Source organism: Bos grunniens, chromosome 26, assembly GCF_055505025.1.
Source record: "Bos grunniens cultivar Pamir isolate PY7600 chromosome 26, Bosgru_T2T1.0, whole genome shotgun sequence".
Lineage (NCBI taxonomy): Eukaryota > Metazoa > Chordata > Mammalia > Artiodactyla > Bovidae > Bos > Bos grunniens.
Window position 1 is genome coordinate 17,458,512 of NC_141190.1, and position 23,984 is coordinate 17,482,495.

The 23,984-nt window shown below is 37.3% G+C and overlaps 1 protein-coding gene across 1 annotated transcript in view; it reads left to right on the plus strand.

The window, feature by feature from the left end:
* The window catches only part of CC2D2B (coiled-coil and C2 domain containing 2B), a 108,097-nt gene that overhangs the window by 9,065 nt on the left and 75,048 nt on the right, over positions 1-23,984 (plus strand). Inside the window, exons 7-14 of the mRNA XM_086378889.1 lie at positions 403-593; positions 3,581-3,717; positions 3,819-3,947; positions 9,318-9,527; positions 13,701-13,798; positions 19,113-19,253; positions 21,305-21,410; positions 21,607-21,725. Of these exons, the coding sequence (XP_086235015.1) occupies positions 403-593; positions 3,581-3,717; positions 3,819-3,947; positions 9,318-9,527; positions 13,701-13,798; positions 19,113-19,253; positions 21,305-21,410; positions 21,607-21,725 (1,131 nt within the window). The remainder of the gene's footprint in view (positions 1-402; positions 594-3,580; positions 3,718-3,818; positions 3,948-9,317; positions 9,528-13,700; positions 13,799-19,112; positions 19,254-21,304; positions 21,411-21,606; positions 21,726-23,984) is intronic.

The following is a 23,984-nucleotide window of genomic DNA, read 5'->3' on the forward strand; positions in this document are numbered from 1 at the left end:
ACTGCTTTCTGAATGGTGAAAAAAATGGGGCTGAAGACCACATGGCTTGATGTCCCTAGACTTTGCCCTGCACTGTGAATTCTCAACCATTGGACTATCATAGACCAATATCTCAGAACATTTTTCCATAGGAGAGGAGAGACTTGAATTGTAGTTTTTCTTCAGTAGTATTTTGTTGAGAATTGCAATGAAGGGCTGTAGGAAGATCATAGTTTATGATATTAAGCCTTCAGTGAGTTCTTCAATGTTCAATGAAAGTTCATTGTAACATGTTTTCATCTTGAACTTGAACTGGGTGGCATAGATCAGAAAGACTTCATGGCAGGATTTTAGTACATTTTATTTATCTGCACATTAATCATTAGGGACAAGCATGTATACTTATTTTTCTTTTGGGATCAGTAATGGTAGTTACCACAAATATTTTTCACTTGGTGATGATTTACAGAACTTTGCTGAGGGCCAAGATGAAGATTTTGTGGAAGAAGTCATTTTCCCAGATTTACTTGAAGTAAAGGCTGCTGATTATGAAGATGACCAAGAACAAATAAAAAAACAACAGGCAAATATTTTTGTTCCAAGTAGTTCTCCAGGTACAGAAGATTTTTTTCATGATATCATTTTTTTCATGATAAAATATTCAAGTCATTAATGAATCGTAGTATAGGATAATAGCTTCTTTGTATGGTAGATAGATAAAAATTAATGATCTAAAATTATAGAAGGTTTTCTGTATTTATTCTTTGTGCGTTCTCTGAGTTTAAGGGAATTGGTTAAAAGAGCTCATTCATTGTCGTGTGTGTGTGTGTGTGTGTGTGTGTGTGTCTGTGTGTCTGTGTATTTGACTTTCTGGTAGACTTTCAGTTCAGTTCAGTCACTCAGTCGTGTCTGACTCTGCAACTTCATGGACCGCAGCACGCCAGGCCTCCCTATCCATCACCAACTCCTGGAGTTTACTCAAACTCATGTCCATTAAGTTCATGATGCCATCCAACCATCTCATCCTCTGTCGTCTCCTTCTCCTATGCCTTCAATCTTTCCCAGCATTAGGGTCTTTTCAAATGAGTCAGCTCTTTGCATCAGGTGGCCAAAGTATTGGAGTTTCAGCTTCAACATCAGTCCTTCCGATGAACACTCAGGACTGATCTCCTTTAGGATGGACTGGTTGGACCTCCTTGCAGTCCAAGGGACTCTCAAGAGTCTTCTCCAACACCACAGTTCAAAAGCATCAATTCTGTGCTCAGCTTTCTTTATAGTCCCACTCTCACATTCATGTATGACTACTGGAAAAACTGTAGCCTCGACTAGATGGACCTTTGTTGGCAAAGTAATGTCTCTGCTTTTGAATATGCTATCTAGGTTGGTCATAACTTACCTTCCAAGGAGTAAGCGTCTTTTAATTTCATGGCTGCAGTCACCATCTGCAGTGATTTTGGAGTCCCCAAAAATAAAGTCAGCCACTGTTTCCACGGTTTTCCCATCTATCTGCCATGAAGTGATGGGACTGGATGCCATGATCTCAGTTTTCTGAATGTTGAGCTTTAAGCCAACTTTTTCACTCTCCTCTTTCACTTTCATCAAGAGGCTCTTTAGTTCTTCACTTTCTGCCATGTTATCTGCATATCTGAAGTTATTGATATTTCTCCTGGCAATCTTGATTCCAGCTAGTGCTTCTTCCAGCCCAGCGTTTCTCATGATATACTCTGCATATAAGTTAAATAAGCAGGGTGACAATATACAGCCTTGACGTACTCCTTTCCCGATTTGGAACCAGTCTGTTGTTCCATGTCTAGTTCTAACTATTGCTTCCTGACCTGCATACAGGTTTCTCAAGAGGCAGGTCAGGTGGTCTGGTATTCCCATCTCTTCAGAATTTTCCACAGTTTATTGTGATCCACACAGTCAAAGGCTTTGGCATAGTCAATAAAGCAGAAATAGATGTTTTTCTGGAACTCTCTTGCTTTTTCCATGATCCAGCGGATGTTGGCAGTTTGATCTCTGGTTCCTCTGCCTTTTCTAAAACCAGCTTGAACATCTGGAAGCTCACAGTTCACGTATTGCTGAAGCCTGGCTTGGAGAATTTTGAGTGTTATTTTACTAGCACGTGAGATAAGTGCAATTGTGTGGTAGTTTGAGCAATCTTTGACATTGCCTTACTTTGTGATTGAAATGAAAACTGGCCTTTTCCAGTCCTGTGACCACTGCTGAGTTTTCCAAATTTGCTGGCATATTGAGTGCAGCATCATCTTCCAGGATTTGAAATAGCTCAACTGGAATTCCATCACCTCCACTAGCTTTGTTCATAGTGATGCTTCCTAAAGGCCCACTTGACTTCACATTCCAGGATGTCTGGCTCTAGGTTAGTGATCACACCATCATGATTATCTGGGTCATGAAGATCTTTTTTGTACAGTTCTTCTGTGTATTCTTGCCACCTCTTCTTAATATTTTCTCCTTCTGTTAGATCCATACCATTTCTGTCCTTTATTGAGCCCATCTTTGAATGAAATGTTCCCTTGGTATCTCTGATTTTCTTGAAGAGATCTCTAGTCTTTCCCATTCTATTGTTTTCCTCTATTTCTTTGCATTGATTGCTGAGGAAGTATATGGGTATATCTTTCCTTTTCTCCTTTGCTTTTTGCTTCTCTTCTTTTCACAGCTATTTGTAAGGCCTCCTCAGACAGCCATTTTGCTTTTTTGCATTTCTTTTTCATGGGGATGGTCTTGATTCCTGTCTCCTGTACAGTGTCACAAACCTCCATCCATAGTTCTTCAGGCACTCTATCAGATCTAGTCCCTTAAATCTATTTCTCGCTTCCAGTGTATAATCATAGGGATTTGATTTAGGTCATACCTGAATGGTCTAGTGGTTTTCCCCACTTTCTTAAATTTCAGTTGGAATTTGACAATGAGGAGTTCATGATCTGAGCCACGGTCAGCTCCCTTTCTTGTTTTTGCTGACTCTATAGAGCTTCTCCATCTTTGACTGCAAAGAATATAATCAGTCTGATTTCGGTGTTGACCATCTGGTGATGTCCATGTGTAGAGTCTTCTCTTGTGTTGTCAGAAGAGAGTGTTTCCTATGACCAGTGTGTTCTCTTGGCAAAACTCTTAGCTTTTGCCCTGCTTCATTCTATACTCCAAGGCCAAATTTGCCTGTTACTCCAGGTGTTTCTTAACTTCCTACTTTTGCATTCCAGTCCCCTATAATGAAAAGGACATCTTTTTTGGGTTTTAGTTCTAAAAAGTCTTGTAGGTCTTCATAGAACTGTTCAACTTCAGCTTCTTCAGTGTTACTGGTTGGGGAATAGGCTTGGATTACTGTGATATTGAATGGTTTGCCTTGGAAATGAACAGAGATCATTCTGTCGTTTTTGAGATTGCATCCAAGTAGTGCATTTCAGATTCTTGTTGACTATGATGGCTACTCCATTCCTTCTAAGGGATTCCTGCCCACAGTAGTAGATAGAATGGTAGACTTTAGTGGTAGAGTATATGATGGTCCTCTTTTGCATATTGTTTGGTCAGTCCCAGTTTACTCTTTTGGACTTGAAAGTAACATCTAGGTTTTGTTATTAAGTGATCAACCAGCTTAAACTGCCAGAAGATATGATGCCACGCATTTTAGAAGAAGAAGGATTCTATATTCAGAAAAAGCCAGAAATATATAAAAAGACCTGCAACAAAATGGAAAATCGTCTGCTTAAACTAGAAGAGGCAAGTTCACTACCTGATAAGCTAAATCACTCACTGGCAGTAATGTGACATTTGTTTTTAGTGTAATATTTAATTACTACATTCTTAAGTATTTTTAATAGGGAAAGTGTTGGTTTGAAGAAAGTGGAGAAATAATGTCATTACCTTCACCTATTAGACGGTCATGGAATTTCAGACTAAACATAAGCAAGGAACCTTTAAATCCAGCACTGAAGACCATGTATAGAAAGGTAAACAACAGTTTATTTGTGATTATGTTTAGAATTCTTATAACATAAATTATAACTTGTATATTTACTTGTATACTTATTTTGTTAATTCACCTTTTGAGGATATTAGTAAGTCTAGTAAAGGCAAAGCTATGATGAAGTATTAAATAGCCATTAAAATTATGTTTTCAAGGAATATTTAATGATCTGGGGGAGAGCTCAGAATGTGAAGTTAAAAAAAAAGGCGGAATGTGAAATTTCATATGATCCTATCTTTATAAAAATAGATAATGAGTGAAGGAATTTATCAATGAATAAGTACAGACATGTGTGTATATAGATAAAAAGTCTGGGAAATATATAAGAGTTAATACTTATCTCTGGATGGTAGGACATAGGCTTATTTTTATTTTCTTTCTTATACTCTTTTCTAGATTTCAGAAATGAATATATATTGTACTTAACAATCAAAGAAACAAATTTTATGTGTATTTCAGAGCACATTATAAAAATTAGCAGTTCATTAACCTAATGAAAAGAAATATTTAGACAGAAATAGTTATATTAAAAATTTGGCATGCTGCTGCTGCTGCTAAGTCGCTTCGGTCGTGTCCGACTCTGCGATCCCATAGATGGCAGCCCACCAGGCTCCCCCGTCCCTGGGATTCTCCAGGCAAGAACACTAGAATGGGTTGCCATTTCCTTCTGCAATGCAGGAAAGTGAAAAGTGAAAGTGAAGTTCCTCAGTCATGTCATAAAAACATTTAAATAAGAATTATGTACAAAAACTTAATTGCTCAGTCACCTGCCTTTGTTGTTGTTCAGTCACATAATCGTGTGACTCTTTGCGACCCCATGAACTGCAGCACGCCAGGCTTCCCTGCTTTTAACTATCACTCAGAGTTCACTAAAACTCATGTCCATTGAGTCGGTGATGCCATCCAACCATCTCATCCTCTGTTGTACCCCTTCTCCTCCTGCCTTCAATCTTTCCCAGCATCAGAAACTTATCCAGTGGTGGCCAAAGTGTTGGAGCTTCAGCTTCAGCATCAGTCCTTCAGGGAATATTCAGAGTTAATTTCCTTTAGGATCAACTGGTTTGATCTCCTTGCTGTTCAAGGGACTCTCAAGAGTCTTCTCCAACACCACAGTTCAAAAGCATCAATTCTTCAGCGCTCAGCTTTCTTTACAGTCCAACTCTCACATCCATACATGACTACTGGAAAAACCATAGCTTTGACTAGACAGACCTTTGTTGGCAAAGTAATGTCTCTGCTTTTTAATATGCTGCCTAGGTTGGTCATAGCCTTTCTTCCAAGGAGCAAGCATCTTTTAATTTCATGGCTGCAGTCACCATCTGCAGTGATTTTGGAGCCTCAGAAAATAAAGACTGTCACTGTTTCCATTGTTTCCCCATCTATTTCCCATGAAGTGATGGGACCAGGTGCCATGATCTTACTTTTCCTCTTCTAGTAATTATATGCCTTTTGTAGTCAATGCTTTTTCTTAAAAGATGCCTTTCTGTATTTCTTTCTTTTTTTTTAATTAATTATTTTAATTGGAGGCTAATTACTTTACAATATTGTAGTGGTTTTTGCCATTCATTGACATGAATCAGCCATGGGTGTACATGTGTTCCCCATCCTGAACCCTGTTCCCACCTCCCTCCCCATCCCATCCCTCATATTCCAGTAGCTGCAACATTTTTATTTTATTTTTTAACTTTACAATATTGTATTGGTTTTGCCATATATCAAAATGAATCTGCCACAGGTATACATGTGTTCCCCATCCTGAACCCTCCTCCCTCCTCCCTCCCCATACCATCCCTCTGGGTCGTCCCAGGGCACCAGCCCCAAGCATCCGGTATCGTGCATCGAACCTGGACTGGCGACTCGTTCCATATATGATATTATACATGTTTCAATGCTATTCTCCCAAATCTTCCCACCCTCTCCCTCTCCCACAGAGTCCAAAAGACTGTTCTATTCATCAGTGTCTCTTTTGCTGTCTCGTATACAGGGTTATTGTTACCATCTTTCTAAATTCCATATATATGCATTAGTATACTGTATTGGTGTTTTTCTTTCTGGCTTACTTCACTCTGTATAATAGGCTCCAGTTTCATCCACCTCATTAGAACGGATTCAAATGTTTTCTTTTTAATGGTCCATTGTGTATATGTACCACAGCTTTCTTATCCATTCATCTGCTGATGGACATCTAGGTTGCTTCCATGTCCTGGCTATTATAAACAGTGCTGTGATGAACATTGGGGTACACGTGTCTCTTTCCCTTCTGGTTTCCTCAGTGTGTATGCCCAGCAGTGGGATTGCTGGATCATAAGGCAGTTCTATTTCCAGTTTTTTAAGGAATCTCCACACTGTTTTCCATAGAGGCTGTACTAGTTTGCATTCCCACCAACAGTGTAAGAGGATTCCCTTTTCTCCACACCCTCTTCAGCATTTATTATTTGTAGACTTTTGGATCGCAGCCATTCTGACTGGTGTGAAATGGCACCTCATAGTGGTTTTGATTTCCATTTCTCTGATAATGAGTGATGTTGAGCATCTTTTCATGTGTTTGTTAGCCATCTGTATGTCTTCTTTGGAGAAATGTCTATTTAGTTCTTTGGCCCCTTTTTTGATTGGGTCATTTATTTTTCTGGAATTGAGCTGAAGGAGTTACTTGTATATTTTTGAGATTAGTTGTTCGTCAGTTGCTTCATTTGGTATTATTTTCTCCCATTCTGAAGGCTGTCTTTTCACCTTGCTTATAGTTTCCTTTGTTGTGCAGAAGCTTTTAAGTTTAATTAGGTCCCATTTGTTTATTTTTGCTTTTATTTCCAATATTCTGGGAGGTGGGTCATAGAGGATCTTGCTGTGATGTATGTCAGAGAGTGTTTTGCTTATGTTCTCCTCTAGGAGTTTTATAGTTTCTGGTCTTACATTTAGATCTTTAATCCATTGTGAGTTTATTTTTGTGTATGGTGTTAGAAAGTGTTCTAGTTTCATTCTTTTACAAGTGGTTGACCAGTTTTCCCAGCACCACTTGTTAAAGAGATTGTCTTTAATCCATTGTATGTATATTCTTGCCTCCTTTGTCAAAGATAAGGTGTCCATATGTGCATGGATTTATCTCTGGGCTTTCTATTTTGTTCCATTGATCTATATTTCTGTCTTTGTGCCAGTACCATACTGTCTTGATGACTGTGGCTTTGTAGTAGAGCCTGAAATCAGGCAGGTTGATTCCTCCAGTTCCATTTTTCTTTCTCAAGATTGCTTTGGCTATTCGAGGTTTTTTGTATTTCCATACAAATTGTGAAATTATTTGTTCTAGCTCTGTGAAGAATACCATTGGTAGCTTGATAGGGATTGCATTGAATCTATAAATTGCTTTGGGTAGTATACTCATTTTCACTATATTATTCTTCCAATCCATGAACATGGTATATTTCTCCATCTATTAGTGTCCTCTTTGATTTCTTTCACCAGTGTTTTATAGTAAAGTTGCAGGATATAAAATCAACACACAGAAATCCCTTGCATTCCTATACACTAATAATGAGAAAATAGAAAGAGAAATTAAGGAAACAATTCCATTCACCATTGCAACGAAAAGAATAAAATACTTAGGAATATATCTACCTAAAGAAACTAAAGACTTATATATAGAAAACTATAAAACACTGGTGAAAGAAATCAGTAGCTGCAACATTTTAACAGCATTTCACTCCTTATAGTGCTGATACTTCTCAGCCTACACAGAAAATAAGGTTTCTCCCTAAACTGAAGAGATTTATAATTTCAGAGGTCTCCTTATCTTTCTTTAACACATGAGAAGCTTCTTTCTACATAATATACACTCTCTTTTCTTCTCCACAGTCTCTGTTCGTTTCTTAGAGAATCTAGAAAAATTTTAAAAAATTCCTCATATCATAATATGTCTTTAATATCTTTATACCACTTATGAATTTATTTCAGGATTTTCTAAAAATACACCAAAACTTCTTGCTGCTAAGAAAATCGTTTACCATTTTACCATAAAAAAAAATGCATTTAAGGTTTAATTAGTTGTCCTACTTTTAAAATTAAGACAAATACAAGAGTTTTTTATCATGAATGAATGTTGATGTTTTTACCAAAATTCCTTGCTGTTACCCATACTTGGAGTAGACAAAACCCGTAACAGTTTTACCTTCTTTTTTTTAATTGTTTTTAAATTGTTTAAATTTTTTTACTTTCTGGTGAGTATCTGTTGGCTCTTTCAGTTCTCTTAACAGGATGGTCAGATGTTTCATTGCTTCTTTCGACTTTTATGCAGTCACCAATACTATGCAGATCTTGCTGTTAGTGGTTTTTCTCTACCCACTTGTATTTTGGATTCAGTGGAGATGTTTTCAGATGCAATTTTGTTTAAAATCTTGTCCCTGGATTTTTGGTCTTGCTATCTAGTTACCCTGCTTGTTTTATATAGATATTTGGAAATACAGGCATATCTCTAAGATATTGCTGGTTCACTTCTAGACCACCACAGTAAAGCAAGTCAAATGAATTTTATGGTTTTGAAAAATGTCAAAAGTGCATGTAAAAGTTATGTCTACACTAATCTGTAGTTAATAAACTATTATTATGTCTGAAAAACCCAGTGTACGTATCTGAATTAAAAAACACTTTATTGCTATTAATAACTGTCATCGGAGCTTTCTGCTCTTTTCTAACTTCATTCAAGCTAATTTCAGTGTTTCATGGACTCTTAGAGTTGGGAATAAATATAAATGTCACTTCACCAAGCATGTAAACTTGAGTATTAAAATTCATTCTGTACCACCATCCTTAGCAGGTAATATTCTGGAGTTAGTGTCAGACAAATACCTTTGCCTGCCTTTCCCTTCTGTCTTCTCTACAGTTTTTATTATGCACAGCCAGCTATGGAGGCAAGGTTCATTTGGGGTTTCTCACTGGGAAATAAAAATCTCAGTGCTGTAAGGGCCACTGAAGCAGAGATAATAGTTTGCGATTTAAGTCTGGCTCCAGATGATTATTAGATCATCATCTTAACGAACTATTGACCCACCAATTCTAAACACCATTTTTTTTATCGCAATCCTTTAGGAAATTACTTGGGCGCTTGTAACTTGAAAGTTAGCCTCTGCCAGCACATAGTAGTAAAGTAGATGACCATTTATAGTAAGGCGATTAAAATGCTCCAATATAAATATATGAAATCAAGGGCTATAATCAGTTTTAAGAAAGAAGGAGCAAATAATTGTTTTTTTGCTTTTCTGTGTCTTCATTTTCTTACAGTTAGCGTGTTACTTTTATAAGGAGTTAACTTGTAATTAAAAAAATAGAATTGAATTAACATTGTGTAAATACTTTTCTTTAAAAGGCAGTGAAATCTGATCTAGAAAGCTCTATTAGGAACAAAATGGAAGGTCAAAGGGAAATGTACCAATTAGATCTCAATATAGTGGGTTTGCAATTCAGTCACCATCCTCTCTTCAATCAAGAACAAGTATTATGTGCTAGGCTGCTCCAACTTTATGAGTGTTTTCAGGACAGGCAGCAACAGAATTTACCACAGCTGCTTTATGAGAAGGTAAGCATGGTTTTCATTACATTTACAGAGCTGAACCTTTAATATTGGGGAAAAAAAAAAACAGTACGGAGCAAGTTATGGTGGAATGTTCCCTTAGCACTTCAACTATTTAACCAAATAAAACAAAGCTTGATTTCAGTTTTTCTGAAAAGAAATTGTAGGAGTTAACTGGCCAGGGAGACAGACTCAAACATATCCTGCAGGGTACTTAGCATTTATAAATAGTTTGCTAATCAATGGTATTTCTTGATCCTATGACTCAAGAAGAATATTTGAAATGATTACTATTTAAAAGAACCAAATGACTATTTCAAGTCTTGTAAGAAAGTATGTTTGATAAAAATATTAATGATCCTGAACCTTCTACAGAGTTTAGTATGAGAATGATTTAGCCAACTAATCGTCTACTGACACGCATGCATGTGCACGCGTGCATGTGTGTGTGTGTTTGTGTGTGTGGTGCATGCACTCAGTTGTGTCCAGCTCTTTGTGACCCCGTGGACTGTAGCCTTCCAGGTTCCTCTGTCCATGGAATTCTTGCATACACGCATGTTAAGTAGCTTCAGCCGCGTCCGACTGTTTGCAGCCCAATGGACTGTGGCCCACCAGGCTCCTCAGTCCATGGGATTCTCCAGGCAAGAATATTGGAATGGGTTACTTCAGGGGATCTTCCAGACTCCGGGATCAAACCTGCATCTTTTATATCTCCTGCTTGGCAGGCAGGTTCTTTTTGGAAGCCCAGTGACATCGTAAAGGGTACATAAAATCTGAGGAGAAATCAAAGAAATATACCCACTGACTACTTTTATAAATTTGTACCTCTCGTTTAGACTGTATGCTGAGTTTTTGATACATGAATATTTTGTTAACTAGTGTTCTTTCTGAAAAGATATTCTGATAGGTCTCATTCAGCTAATTAATACACTTAGATATTTAGTGAGATATTTAGTTAAATAATCAAGCCTAGTAGGGTCACCAAGACATTCCAATAAGCTAGAAATGAATTGTACTTTAATATATTTGCTTCTTAAAGTACAAGTGCAAAAACAACAGGACTTAATCTGTTTGATTGAGTTTTCATGTGGCAAATGTGTGGGAGTACTTCCTAAATGAAGCCTATGAATTAATAAGGTCAGAATATGTCCTGAAACAAAAGTTGAATATTCTAACTTTTAGTTTAATATGATCGTTGTTTTTTTTGAATGAAAGAACCAACTCTGAAACTAAGATGTAGGTCATTGAAAATATGATTTGTCTATTTAATAGTTTTCCAACACTGTTGTGTAATCTTTGAAGCCTGGTCTAGCAATAGCAATTTTGTTTCAGTAGAATACTACCTATTACTGTACATAAAAACTCATTTGTTTTTCATGTAGCATGGCTTTCTGTGTAAAATAATATTGAGGGATCATTATTTGCAACATTTTTATTAATGATTCTTAGGAGCCAAAGGTAATTTCTTGGCTGCTTTTTACTTCACTTTATTTTAAATGTGCACATAAAAATGTGCACATTATTTATTTATTTAAAATGTGCACATAAACATTTTCTCCAGTTTCCTGGTAAATTGTAAAAAGAGAAATTTGGTAGGGCATGTGTATGCCCTTCTAAAATGAAAGAGAACTGTAGGAGGGAGGGGAAAAGGCCAAGGGTTGCAGGGTGTGACCATTGGTCTTCTACCAAAACACTGATTTATAATTTTTGCATCCTTTTAGTCCCTTGGTGTGAAATATATGGCTCTGCTCGTTCTCAGTGTGTTCAAACCAGGTTCAAAGTAGTAGGAGACTCAGTGACGTCTATGGATTTCTTAAACTGCAAAATGTCCTGTTAGGTGAACGTGAATTCCACTTAAAGAACACGGAGAAATGTTGTAGACAATATAAAAGAGTAGAACGGATCCTCAGTTTTGTAGAGTTCTGCTGTTGTTCCCTCTAGTTTACACAAGAGGGAAATTGCACAAGTAATTCAGGAGTTCATTCCCACTGTAAGAGATTCAGTGTAGACGTTTCATACTGTGAAAGTCCCACTTCAATCTTCACCTCATGGTTTAGACTACAGCTTTAAAGATCTCTTTTCCATGTTTCTCTGTATATTCATATGCCATGATAGATTTTAAGATAAATTGGATCTGCTATATGGATCTATGTATTATTTGGCAACTTGGCTTTTTAAAATTACTTCTTTTTTTAAAGTAATTTAATTACTTTAAAATTACTTGTAATTTAAAATTACAAGTCTTGGAGCTTGTCCCATATCACTATATATAGACCCGTAATACACATGTATTTTAATATGTTCAATCACTCCTCGTTCTTGACACTTCTTATGGTCATGAATGACTTCATAAATGACTTCTTAGGTCATTTCCATCTTCTTATAATTACAAGTAATAAAGCAGTGCACATCCGTGTATCTATGTATTTGAGCACATGTGTGAAAACTTCTGTAGGCTAGATTTGTAGAAGTGAAAGTTCTTGGTCAAGAGTAAGGGTGCATGAAGTTTACATTTTTATCAGAGAGTAATGAATTGCCTTTCCAAGAAAGTTTTTCAGTTTGAATTTCCACTGATAGTACAGGACAGAGCTTACTTCCCAGAGCCATAACTAATAGTGGATATTACTTGCCCAGTTTTCTGTATAGCTTTGTTCATCTTTATAAGAGTTTTCACATATATATATATATATGTACAAATATATATACACATATAACTATTTACACATGTACATACACACACATTGCATGTACGAAATGTATATCTTTCGAATATGTTTTAAATATTTTTATCCCATTCTGTTACTTGCCTTTTTACTTCATTTTTCCTATCTCTTGGAAATATTTAAAATTTTATGAGGTCAAACCTGTCAGTTTTTTTCTTTGGGGACTTTAGGTTTTGTTCATTTATTAGATTTCCTAGATTTTTATCAGTTAGCATATCTTTGGTTACAATTCACAGAGAGCTCTCTCAGTTGCTTTAAACCATAGGGAAAAGGTATGACTTTCTATATCAAAAGTTCTAAGTTAGGGCAGTTCTGTAGTTGGTTAATTTGATGGCTCAACAATATGAACAGCCCTTACTTTTCTAAGGACGAGTATCTCCTCATTGGTTTTTTCCTAGAATAAAATTCTTACAGAGTTGATCTTCCATATGAACATTAGAGCTAGCTTGTTAACTTCTATTTTAAAGATTCTCCTACCATTTTTACTGCAGCTTCTTTGAAAATGAGAGTGTTAGTCTCTCAGTCACGTCCGACTCTTTGCCGTCCCATGGACTGTAGCCCACCAGGCTTCTCTGTCCATAGAATTCTCCAGGCAAGAATAGTGGAGTGCGTAGCCATTCCCCTCTCCAGGAGATCTTCTGACCCAGGGACCGAACCTGGGTCTCTTTCATTGCAGGCAGATTCTTTACCATCTGAACCATTGGTTATTATATTAATTGTAAAAGAAATTTTATCTTTAAAAATTTGGGTTTCCGCATCCAGGCATGCAGTATGTCTTCACAGTTGTTGAGGTCTTCCCTTGTGTCTTGCAGTAGAAGTTTATATCCACTGACTCCAGTCTTGGAGTTCCCACAAACTGTCCCTTACTGTGATAGGCTTTTTCTGCCTATCCCTGTTATAGAGAACAGTTTCCCGTGGTTTTATTTCTTTGTCAGTATTCTCTGTGGATATTTCTCTTTGTTTTGTAGTTTCTTCAGTACATTCTGTTGATTTTATTTGACTTCTTTTCCTATGTTGCTATATATTTATTCTTTTATAGAGAAATACAGATGTAGATATAATTATAAAATATGTATATAGATATGGTTGTGATGATGGCAGTGGATATGGATAAAGACAGATAGATGTCTTTTCTGTAACCATTGGATATTAGGTAGAAGATAAAATAGATTCCTGTGTTCAGTCTTCTATCTTGATTGAATGACATTTCTTTATGTTAACTGATCAAATGACTACCTAGAAGTTGCATGGTATAAGGTTTATCTCTTAGACAAATATTGAGGCTCTTTTTCAGTTCTGCCCCAGGGTACTTTTATGAAATATATTTTGAAAAACAAGACAGCAATACAAAAAGAGTATACACTTGTGTTTCTGATGCACATACTTAGACCTACAGGTGAATTGGAGTGATAGTAACAGGTGGATGAAGTGTACCAAAAAAGCTCTTTTGTTTTAGCTTAAAGCACTGACGGATGCTACCAAATTAGCAAATGAAAATTCGGAAATAAGCCAGCTGACCAGAAAATCTTTGCAGGATTATTATTGGCAGATAAGGTAGGTTTTAGGACATTCTTGTATTCATCAAGCATTTATTAAGGAGCTTGTTTAAACAAAGTATTGTACTATGCTGTGGAAGATGTAAAATAAGAAACTAACAATATCCTTACTATTTTTAAAATTGAAATATAGCTGATTTACAATATTTTGTTAGTTTCAGGTATACAGCCAAGTGATTCCATTGTAATTTTCAGATTATATTCCATTATGCTGCTGCTGCTAAGTCGCTTCAGTCATGTCCGACTCTGTGCGACCCCATAGAACGGCAGCCCACCAGGCTCCCCCATCCCTGGGATTCTCCAGGCAAGAACACTGGAGTGGGTTGCCATTTCCTTCTCCAATGCATGAAAGTGAAAAGTGAAAGTGAAGTCGCTCAGTCATGTCCGACTCTTAGTGACCCCATGGACTGCAGCCTACCAGGCTCCTCCATCCATGGGATTTTCCAGGCAAGAGTACTGGAGTGGGGTGCCATTGCCTTCTCCAATATTCCATTATAAGTTTTATCAAATATTTGCCATTATGAGATTTATCAAATATAATTCCCTGTGCTAAGCAGTAAGTCTTTGTTGCTTATCTATTTTATGTGTAATAGTTTGGGTTAATCCAACACTTCTAATTTGTTCCTCCTTCCCTCCTTTTCCCCTTTGGTAACCTTGTTTCTTTTCTATGTCTCTGAGTTTCTGTTCTGTATACAGATTCATTTGTGTTATTTTTTAGATTCCACATATAAATGATGTTATATAGTATTTGTATACTCTTTTGACTTGCTTCACTAAGTAAAATCCTCTCTAGGTCCATGCATGTGTGCATGCTAAGTCACTCCAGTTGTGTCTGATTTTTTGTGACCCTGTGGACTGTAGCCACTAGGCTCCTCTGTCCATGGGATTCTCTAGGCAAGAATACTAGAGTGGGTTGTTATGCCCTTCTCCAAGGAGATCTTCCTGACCCAGGGATCAAACCCGAATTTCTTACATCCTCCTGCATTGGCAGGCAGGTTCTTTACCACTAGCGCCACCTGGAAAGCCCCTGTAGGTCCATATGTTGTTGCAAGTTATAATATTTCATTCTTTTTTATGGCTGAGTAATATTCCATATTTGTGTGTGTGAGGGGATATACACACCTTAAACCAATCATCTGTTGATGGACCCTTGGGGTTTGTTTCCATCTTCTGGCTGTTGTAAGCACTGCTGCTATGAACATTGGGGTGCATGTATCTTTTCCAATTAGAGATGTCCTGTTTTCTGTTATATACCCAGGAGTGAGACTGCTGAAGATTCATAGCCTTTAGGCAGTTAAATAAATGGTTCCAACTTTTTGTAACATTTTTGTGTAAAAATATTTAATAGAAGTATCACATGAAAGTAGCTGTAGCTTTATTAATATGATCTATTTATTTAAAAATATGTTGACTAAAAACTATTACAAATTTACTGATACCTTTCAATTTACTTGAATCATGTTTATCTGAAGTGTTTGTATGTTTGAGAACTAGTTTGCATACACATATGTGCAAGATATATTACTAATTTAACCTAAAAGCAATACTCAATGAGTATGTAGAGTTAAGGACCCTTATTTTAAAAAATGGTCTACAATTTGGGAATCATTAGCTACTAGGCTAGTTAGGAAGAGAAATTAGGAAAGTATAAAATAATTGGAAAAATAATTTAAAGACAATACATAATTATGTGCTTAGGAATCTCCAAAAGCAGGAAAGCTCTCTGGGAGGTACTTATTGGGTAGAAAGTTAAACTTGCACAAAGATATGACTACTCTGAGTGATTTGATAGTTAAAGAATTTCTCTGACTCCCTGCCCATTGACCTAAAATGGCTCTACAAATTCTTAACCGCTGGAGGCAAGTTGTTTTAAATAATTGGGTTTCCTAGAATAGCCTGCTGCTGTTGCTGCTAAGTCACTTCAGTCGTGTCCAACTCTGTGCGACCCCATAGACGGCAGCCCACCAGGCTCCCCCATCCCTGGGATTCTCCAGGCAAGAACACTGGAGTGGGTTGCCATTTCCTTCTCCGATGCATGAAAGTGAAAAGTGAAAGTGAATTTGCTCAGTCGTGTCTGAATCTTAGCGACCCCACGGACCGCAGCCTACCAGGCTCCTCTGTCCATGGGATTTTCCAGGCAAGAGTACTGGAGTGGGGTGCCACTGCCTTCTCCAAGAATAGCCTAGTTCAGTATAAACATTGTTACTTGTTTAGTATAAACACTGTTACTTGAGGAAGCTGACATATGCCTTGTACAAGTACTGGCATATAATGAACTATCTCTGTAAATAGTAGTTGAATGAATTAATAGAAACTATCAGTATATACAAAACAGTAAATTACTGTTGTTTATAAGCTGAAACTCCAGTACTTTGGCCAGTTCATGTGAAGAGTTGACTCATTGGAAAAGACTCTGATGCTGGGAGGGATTGGGGGCAGGAGGAAAAGGGGACGACAGAGGATAAGATGGCTGGATGGCATCACTGACTCAATGGACATGAGTTTGAGTGAACTCCGGGAGTTGGTGATGGACAGGGAGGCCTGGCGTGCTGCGATTCATGGGGTCACAAAGAGTTGGACACGACTGAGCAACTGAACTGAACTGAACTGATAAGATTAACTAAAACTTAAAGCCAAAAACACTCATTGACATAAAGAATGCTGAGGAAGTAAGGAAAGACTAAGGAGTAAAAAGAGTGGTAAATATGTGGATAAGTCTCAGTGAGTAGTCATGTAATGATGTTTTACAGGCATAAAATTAGAGAGTTCACAAAATGGCTTAGACTTAAAGGTAAGACATAATACCATAAAACTCCTAGAAGAGAGCATAGACAAAACATTCTCTGACATAAATTGTACCAATGTTTTCTTAAGTCTCTCCCAAGGCAAATAGAAATAAAAAACAAAAGTAAACAAATAGGCCCTAATCAAACTACAGACTTTTGTACAGCAAAGAAAACAGACAAAAACAAAACCAAAGAACCCCAAAAAGACAACTTACAGAATGAGAGAAAATATTTGCCAATGATGTGACTGACAAGGGCTTAATCTCCAAAACATATAAATAGCCTGTACAATTCAATAACAAAAAACCAAACAACCCAATTGAAAAATGGGCAGAAGACCTAAATAGAAATTTCTCCAAAGAAAGTGTAAAGATGGCCTGTAGTCACATGAAAAATACTCAACATCACTAATTATTAGAGAAATGAAAATTGAAACTGCAATGAGGTACCACCTCATACCAGTCAAAGTGGCCATCATTAAAAAGTCTACAAGTAACAAACGGTGGAGAGAGTGTGGAAAAAGGGAATCCTCCTACCTTGTTGGTGGAAATGTGTGTTGGTGTAGCCACTATGGAAAACAGGATGGAGGTTCCTCAGAAAACTAAAAATAGAATTACCACATGATCCAGCAATCCCACCTCTGGGCATATACCTGGGTAAAGCTATAATTCAAAAAGATGCATGCACCCCTATGTTCATAGTAGGACTATTCACAATAGCCAAAACATGTAAATAACCTATAATATATGTCCATCGACAGATGAATGGATAAGGAAGGATGTGGTACATATATATACAATGGAATACTACTCAGCCATAAAAAATGATGCCGTTTGCAGTTTCATGGATGAAACTAGATTGTCATACTGAGTGAAGTAAGTCAGAAAGAGAAAAACAAATACCATATGATATCACTTCTATGTGGAATCTAGAGTGAACCTATCTGCAAAACAAGCTAACTCACAGACATAGCGATCAGACTTGTGGTTGCCAAGTGGGGAAGGAGAGGAAGGGACTGGGAATTCGGGGTTGGTAGATGCAAATCATTGCATTTGGAATGGATAAACAATAAGGTCTTACTGCATAGTACAAGGAACTGAATATAATTTCTTGGGATAAACCATAATGGAAAAGAATATTTTAAAAAGAATATATATATGTGTAAAACTGAGTCACTTTGCAGTACAGCAGAAGTTGGCATTATAAATCAACTATACTTCAATAAAAAAACAGAGTATAAAACTTTTAGAATGGAGTAAAGAATGGAGAACGGTAAAAGTAATTAAAGATATTTGCATTAGCGATTAAGACTTTAGTAAATCAAGGACTTAAATTTTAACTTATAACCTCTAAAGGAAGAGGATAAAAAGATATAGTTTCCAAATCAAGAGGAAAATGAGATAATAAAAAATACTCAACTGATCCAAAAGAAGGCAAAAAAAAAAAAAAAAGAGAGGAAACGGAACAGAGAAACATGAGACAAGGAGAAAGCACAAAAGAAAATGGTGATGTTAAGCCTAAATATATCTAAATGGGTTAAGCAATCCATTTTTATGTAGACTGGATTATATTACTTTGATATTCAAGTAGTATGCTCACTATCCCATCAGGCAAAGTACTTCTAAATTTGAAGCAGTAGTTCTGATTGTTAATCTGAAAAAACTATGATAAATATACTACAGAATGTTAAGAAAACCTGGAAATACATGGATTTTAGTAGAGTACTTTGAATAGTGAAAAATCTTAAAGATGCATAAATTTCTAAATGGAATTTCATTCTCTATATGAAGATGTGAGTAAAATGGAAAAAAAAAAAAAATGAGGTGGGGAGCCCAGAAGAGTTAGTGCAATAAATTGTTTGAAGCCATTTGTAATGACTTGTAGCTCTAATCCACTAACATGATTTGTTTTTTTTCATTGGAGTCTGGTTGCTTTACAATGTTGTGTTAGTTTCTACTGTACAGCAAAGTGAATCATATATATATATATCTCCCCTCTCTTGGATTTCCTTCGCGTTTTGGTCACTGCAGAGCACTGAGTAGATTTTCCTGTGCTATACAGTGGTTTCTCGTTATCTATTTTATACACAGTATCAATAGTGTATGTATGTCAATTCCAATATCCCAATTCACCCACCCACCCTCCTTTTCCCCTTTGGTATCCATATGTTTGTTCTGTACACCTGTATCTCTATTTCTGATTTGTAAATAGATTGCTTATACCGTGTTTTTCAAATTCCATGTATTAATATATGCATTCATATGTGATATTTGCTTTGTCTCTCAATCCATCCATGTCTCTACAAATGACCCAATTTCACTCCTTTTGTGACAGTGATACTCCATTGTGTATATGTACCACATCTTCGTTATCCATTCCTCTGTTGATAGATTTAGGCTGTTTCCATGTTCTGGCTATGGTAAATAGTAGTGCATCAACATTGGGGTGCATGTGTCTTTTTGAATTCTAGTTTTCTCTGGGTATATGCCCAGTTCACTAATTTTTAATCTAACATTATTGTTGTAGTGATACAAAACAACTCTATGAATTAGAAAAGGAAAAGGACTTTTCCCTGCTACACAGTATATTACGGACTTGGAAACAGATAAAATCCCTTCGACAACGACAAGGGTTTACAAGCACTTCAGTAAAGTTACAGTTTCAGAGGTGAGTGGCTGCTCTGTTTGTTCTTATAGGTCTCCTGAGGAGTTGCCCACTAATCACTGGGAATTAACAGAAACTGGGAAAAAATCCAGAAGTTAGTCAACTGCTTGATATAGTCAACAAAGAATTTGTATCTTGAATATATAAACAGTAGTTACAGCTTTAAGACAACTGTTTTCCAGAGCAACTGCTGCTGCTGCCGCCGCTGCTGCTGCTGCGTCGCTTCAGTCGTGTCGGACTCTGTGCGACCCCATAGACGGCAGCCCACCAGGCTCCCCCGTCCCTGGGATTCTCCAGGCAAGAACACTGGAGTGGGTTGCCATTTCCTTCTCCAATGCATGAAAGTGAAAAGTGAAAGTGAAGTCGCTCAGTCGTGTCCGACTCAGCGACCCCATGGACTGCAGCCTACAAGGCTCTTCCATCCATGGGATTTTCCAGGCAAGAGTACTGGAGTGGGGTGCCATTGCCTTCTCCAGTGCATGAAAGTGAAAAGTGAAAGTGAAGTCGCTCAGTCGTGTCCGACTCAGCGACCCCATGGACTGAAGCCTACCAGGCTCCTCCATCCATGGGATTTTCTTGCTTACTCTTGCTTGAAGAGTACTGGAGTGGGGTGCCATTGCCTTCTCCGCAGAGCAACTGCACCATTTGCTATTCCCAACAGAGTATATAATATCAAAGAATCTCCTTTTTAAAAGATTAAAATTTAAAGACTGAACTTTTTGCTGAAAAGTGTAAACCCCTGCCATCTGAAAGTGTTCCAGATAACTGGGGTTTTGCTGGACTGCTAATGGAAGAGGAATGATAGTAAAACCTACTTCGTGGGGTTGCTGTGAGAATTGAGTGAGTTAATACGTGTAAAGTACATAGAACATTGCCTGGCGTGTACTTCGTAAGTACAATGTTTGAGCTAGCTAGTGGTAATAGTAGTAGTAGTTGGTGGTGGTGGTGGTAGTAGTTGTAGAAATAATAGTAGGACAGCAGTAGTAGTTGGTGGTGGTGGTGGTCCTCATAGAAGTGGGAGTAATACAGAGTAGTTGTGAGTGGTGGTGGCAGGAATAGTGGCAGGAGTGTAGTGGTGCAGCAGTAGTAGGTGGTGGTGGTGGCGGCAGTCACTGTGTTGGTAGTAGTAATGTCATGAATTCCTTACTGTTTATGCATAAACCCCAAGGAGTATACCTGATTTACCACTTACTGTTGCCACAGTGTCTTGCCCTTACACATGCTCATGTTCACAGCTTAAGAAATACGAGAGGGACTTGCTTGGTCCACTTGGACTACCTCTTGCTTGGTGGTCCAGGGGTTAAGACTCCATGCTTAACCATGCAAGGGGTGTGAGTTCAATCCCTGGTCGAGGAACTAAGATCCTACATGCTACCTGTTGTGGCCAAAAATTAAAAAAAAAAAAAGGAGAGGAAGCATGGGTTATGCCCTTAAATTTATATCTTCCATCCCCATTGGTTCCTTATTCTCATCAGAGAGGTTTCTTAATATCCTTAGAAAGGGCATAAAAATACTAACAGTAAATTAACTGGGCTTCCCTGGTAGTATTTAATAAGTAGGGAGAAATCTGTGAAAACTGAGAACAAGCTTATGAAATATTATATTTATATGCATATATATGTATGTGTAGGAGAAGGCAATGGCACCCCACTCCAGTATTCCTGCCTGGAAACTCCCATGGATGGAGGAGCCTGGTAAGCTGCAGTCCATGGGGTCGCTGAGGGTCGGACACAACTGAGCGACTTCACTTTCACTTTTCACTTTTCATGCATTGGAGAAGGAAATGGCAACCCACTCTGGTGTTCTTGCCTGGAGAATCCCAGGGACGGGGGAGCTTGGTGGGCTTCTGTCTATGGGGTCGCACAGAGTCAGACACGACTGAAGCGACTTAGCAGCAGCATATGTATGTGTATCATACTGACAAATTCCTTGGGATGTAAAATTATTTAATGTAAGAGATTGTGATGTATGTGTGTAGTGTGTTGGCAATATCTCTAACAACTCAAATAATTCCATATTTCTGTTTTAAATAATTCTATTTTTTTATTAATTAGGTTGAAAATGAATAAATGTGATGAACAAAAACAAGAATTGTCAAAAATGTCTGGGACTGAGAAGAAAACTGAAGGAAAAGCATTTAAGAACAGGAAGAAACAGGAGGTATTTACACTGCAAAATAACATTCAACTCATCCTAACTGGTTATAATATTTGTTTGATAGAATAGTGATAGAATAGGAAATCTTGATATTTATAATAGTTACCCAACGAAATGACAAATAAAAAAGTTTAATTTTAAGAATAATTGTCCTAAACAGTGAATTTACATTATAAATTATTTCTTTTTCTGTTTCTAGAGCTTCTCATATTTAGCTTCAGAATTTGAAGAAACAGATACTGAAATAGTAAATCCAATTACCATGATACCACAACTTTCTTTCACAGCAGAATTAACAAACTTATCTAGATGTTCACTGTAAGCATTTTCAAAATTATTATAAGCACTTTCAGATTATTTTTCTTCATTATATGTTATCTAGATACTGTATTGTTTAATAATGTTAGATTTCCTGATTGCTAAGTTTAAAAAATGAATTTGCACTTTTAATTGCTACCATAGTTCTATGATATTATCCTCATTTTAGAGATGGGTATTGAACTTCTAATTTATGACTGAAGTGGGACATAAACCAGTTTGGTGTGATGATTGGTTTTTGTTTTGCTATGGTAATAATTTTTGTTCAGGTATAAATAGGTGGACTATAAAGCCACTGTGAAAAATAGGATTATATGGTCATCCTTGCTTGTTGAAGGATCTCCTGGCTTTCATAGAAAATGTTCTAATTAGACAGGACCCTCTGGAAAATTTTTCTACTTGGACAATACAAGCTTCTTTCTTTCCCAGTTGTGACTTCTTCCTTGACCTTTAAGGTTTTCTTTCTATTCCTAGGAAATTCATGCATAACAGATATCATGCCGATCCCCATTTCTCCCATCTCTAAGCCTTTGGATCTCATCTCCCTTAAAGAGGATGTAGCAACTTAGAGCACTGAACTAGGTACAACTTTCCAACCTCTGTCCCATGAAACATTTGGTACCAGTTCATCTTTGAATACTGTGAATGTGCATCATTTAGTGCAGTGTTGGAAGATAGTGGGTGTGCAGTAAATATTCATGTTCATTAAATGAATGAATAAGTGGTTAAACTTTTAAATGAACATAAAGAGTGGCAAACACAAAGGCAAAATCATCATTACCTTCTTTCTGACTAGAGAGGTAGAGCAGTGAAGCAATTTTTATTTGTTCTATACCTACTTCCAAAAAGGGGCCCAAGATAATTTCTTGTGTAAGATGCCCACAAAAGGACCATCTAAATAAGGATAAGAGAACAGCCATAAAATGGAAGTTGGAAATAAAGAGGAGAAAAAGAAGGAAGAAGATATTTGTGCTGGAAAGGCTAAGCTAAAACTTAGAGGAAGTCAAGGCAAAAGGAAATTAAATGCTTTATATCTTTTCACAGCTATTGCTGTCATGGGGCATTGCTGTCATTATCCACTGAAAATGTCCAGTTGAATAAGAATTGAGTCTTTAGAAAAGAATAATATGGTTATGTCAAAGAGAGAGATAAAAGGAGTACATGGATTAAGGGAACATTAAAAAGAGTTTAGGAGAAGGCAATGGCACCCCACTCCAGTACTTTTGCCTGGAAAATCCCATGGATGGAGGAGCCTGGTAGGCTGCAGTCCATGGGGTCGATAGAGTCGGACACGACTGAGCAACTTCACTTTCACTTTTCACTTTCATGCATTGGAGAAGGAAATGGCAACCCACTCCAGTGTTCTTGCCTGGAGAATCCCAGGGACAGGGGAGCCTGGTGGGCTGCTGTCTATGGGGTCGCACAGAGTCGGACATGACTGAAGCGACTTAGCAGCAGCAGCAGCAAAATGAGTTTACAGGTGCGAAAAGGCAAGATTTCGTGAAGATGTATATAATCCCGAATTAACAAATTCTCATAATCAGTAGATAAGCTCATTATTTAAACTACTTTCAGAGGATAACGTAAGGGACATATTTTATGAAACTATTACTATTTCTTTAAAGGTAATTGGGAGGAAGTTAAAAAAAGACCACCAGGGAGATAGGAAGAATAAGTAATCTTTTGTCCCATACCCTTTTGAGAAGATTATAGAGAAGATGGGCAGCTATGCTGGCCAATAGGATGATCAGGGTGGAGAACAGAAGGGAATTTTATGTTTCAGCCTATGGCTTATCTTCCAACTAGTCTTTTACCTTCTGAAAATCAGGATCAAATCTTACCTGTCATTAGGTCAATTGACTTGTATCTGAGAAGATAGTCAATAAATGTTGGTTGAGAGAATGAATGAATGGGTGGAGGGAAGATGCCTTAGGAGTTCATATTATTGAATGGATCCATTTTTTCCCCAAAAAGTGTTGTCATAGTAGCCCCAAGAAGTTAACCTTTCTGGCTGGCCTCTGATCTTTGGGTTCAGAGAAACAATGTCCTGGAAAAAAAGAATATATAACCTAAAGCCTAAAGAGATTCACAAAGACCTTTAAGAGGACACAGCAAGGCTGTTGTCTTAGAGGCACCTGCTTGAGGTTATTGAAAACATAATGTGTGTGTGTGTTTTAAAAGTTTGAAAATATTTTTGAATTCTTGATGCAAGCTCCCTCACCCTCATTCCTAAGTCCCTCAGTTTTTTCCTCTCATAAA